Source organism: Charadrius vociferus, unplaced genomic scaffold (genome assembly GCF_000708025.1).
Source record: "Charadrius vociferus isolate BGI_N301 unplaced genomic scaffold, ASM70802v2 scaffold1551, whole genome shotgun sequence".
In the NCBI taxonomy this organism is placed as follows: domain Eukaryota; kingdom Metazoa; phylum Chordata; class Aves; order Charadriiformes; family Charadriidae; genus Charadrius; species Charadrius vociferus.
The window spans coordinates 21,663-23,724 of NW_009646882.1; the positions used below are offsets into that span (position 1 = coordinate 21,663).

The window sequence follows — 2,062 nt, forward strand, 5'->3', positions numbered from 1 at the left end:
GTTTGGCCAGAGAAGGTGGCAGCTCTGGCACGCGGCAGTGCCTGGGCCGCTGCGTGACAGCCTCTCCTGTCCCTCGTCCCAGGCCAACGACGCCTGCAAGTGCCATGGCTGGAAGAACCCCAACCCTCCCACCGCCCCCCGCATGGACCTGCAGCAGCCGGTGACCAACCTGAGCGAGCCCTGCCGGAGCTGCGGACATGCGCTGGGTAACCCCCTCAGGGCGCTCGGGACCCCCCTGGGGAGGGGGAGCGGTGCTGAACCCCGCCTTGGTCTCACTTCAGCTCTCTCTCTGCCACAGCGGACCACGTATCCCACCTGGAGAACGTCTCAGAGGAGGAGATCAACCGGTTGCTGGGCATGGTGGTGGACGTGGAGAACCTCTTCATGTCGGTGCACAAGGAGGAGGACACGGACACCAAGCAGGTGTATTTCTACCTGTTCAAGGTGTGTCTGGGGCTGGGCACGTTGCGCAGGGGTCCCTCGGCGTTGCTGGGGAGTGGGGGCTGCTGTCCTGCTGCTTGTCGTCTGCCTGCTCTGCTGGGAGCTGTGGCTGTGACCCATCCCACCAGCCCAGCCGGAGACCTGACATGCTGACCCTGTCCTGGGAACAACTGCTCTCCTGGCCCTGAATTCCCCCGGGAGGGAAGTTTCGAGGGAAGAAACATCCGTGCTCTGGGGTGGACGCCGGCACCTTCCCGGCTGTGTAAATCGGTGCAGCCCCACGGCAGCGTTCTGCCACTTGTGGTGTGCCCGGTTCTTGGGACCGCAGTAACCGTGTCCCACGGTGTCTTCGCAGCTCCTGCGGAAGTGCATCCTGCAGATGAGCCAGCCTGTGGTCGAGGGGTCCCTGGGCAGCCCCCCCTTCGAGAAACCAAACATTGAGCAGGTGAGGCCACTGTCAGGCTCGCGCGTTGCACTGATGTCTTGCCCTGTTTTGCTGTTCTCGCTGGGTCCCCTCCCTCTTTGGGGGCAGCACGAAGGGTCTGGCGCAGCACCCGGCGCCCCTCCACCGCCCCTTCCCCTCCCCAGGGAGTCCTGAACTTCGTCCAGTACAAGTTCAGCCACTTGCCGCCCAAGGAGCGGCAGACCATGTACGAGCTCTCCAAGATGTTCCTGCTCTGCCTCAACTACTGGAAGCTGGAGACGCCATCCCAGTTCCGGCAGCGCTCGCAGAACGACGATGTAGCCACCTACAAGGTCAACTACACGAGGTGAGGGTGGGAGGGGGTCTCAGCCAGCCTGGGGGTCTGCCCGCTCCTCTCCCCCCTGCCTGGGGCTGACCCCTGACGCCCGGGGTCTTCCCCTCTCCCCAGCTCTCCCAGGCGAGGAGAGCAGGCGTCCAGTGGGGAGACTGCTTCCAAATAACATCGGCCGTGACCCCCCCCAGACACCTCCTCCCCTCGTCCCTGCTCCCAGCAGTGTATTCCCAGGAGGGATGCGGATGCTCTGGGGCCGCTGGTCCCAGCCCTGTCACTGGAGCTTGTTCATCTCCTAGGTGGCTGTGCTACTGCCACGTGCCGCAGAGCTGCGACAGCCTTCCCCGCTACGAGACCACCCACGTCTTCGGGCGCAGTCTCCTGAAGTCCATCTTCACGGTCACCCGCCGGCAGCTGCTGGAGAAGTTCCGGGTGGAGAAGGACAAGTTGGTGCCGGAGAAGCGGACGCTGATCCTCACCCACTTCCCCAAGTAGGTGCCCGAGGTGGGGGTGGCTGCTGCGCTGCTGGGGGGGCTCTCCTCTCTCGGGGCACTTGCACCCCGAGTGGGACCCCCTGCGTTCCCCTCGGTATGCGGAGCCGTGGGGCTGTGTGTGCCCGGCACCTGCTCGCCAGTGGACGTGCCGCTCCCTGCCAGGTTCCTGTCCATGCTGGAGGAGGAGATCTACGGTGAGAACTCTCCAATCTGGGAGGCCGATTTCACCGTGCCGGCCGCAGAGGGTGCCCAGATGGTGTCTCGCCCAGGTATCGCGGGGAGCAGCTCCCCCAGCTCAGGGGCTGTAGGATAAAGGACCGAGGTGTGGGTGAGCTGTCGGCAGTGGCGGGGGGGGCACCGGACCGCAACCAC

General features: G+C 65.1%; 1 protein-coding gene across 1 annotated transcript in view; it reads left to right on the plus strand.

Moving 5' to 3' along the window:
- The first annotated feature begins 142 nt into the window (after nucleotides 1-142).
- DHX58 (DEXH (Asp-Glu-X-His) box polypeptide 58) overlaps nucleotides 143-2,062 on the plus strand; it is a 10,757-nt gene continuing 8,837 nt past the window's right edge. Inside the window, exons 1-6 of the mRNA XM_009894433.1 lie at nucleotides 143-206; nucleotides 299-444; nucleotides 797-886; nucleotides 1,030-1,211; nucleotides 1,496-1,687; nucleotides 1,853-1,994. Coding sequence (XP_009892735.1) covers nucleotides 143-206; nucleotides 299-444; nucleotides 797-886; nucleotides 1,030-1,211; nucleotides 1,496-1,687; nucleotides 1,853-1,994 — 816 coding nt within the window. The remainder of the gene's footprint in view (nucleotides 207-298; nucleotides 445-796; nucleotides 887-1,029; nucleotides 1,212-1,495; nucleotides 1,688-1,852; nucleotides 1,995-2,062) is intronic.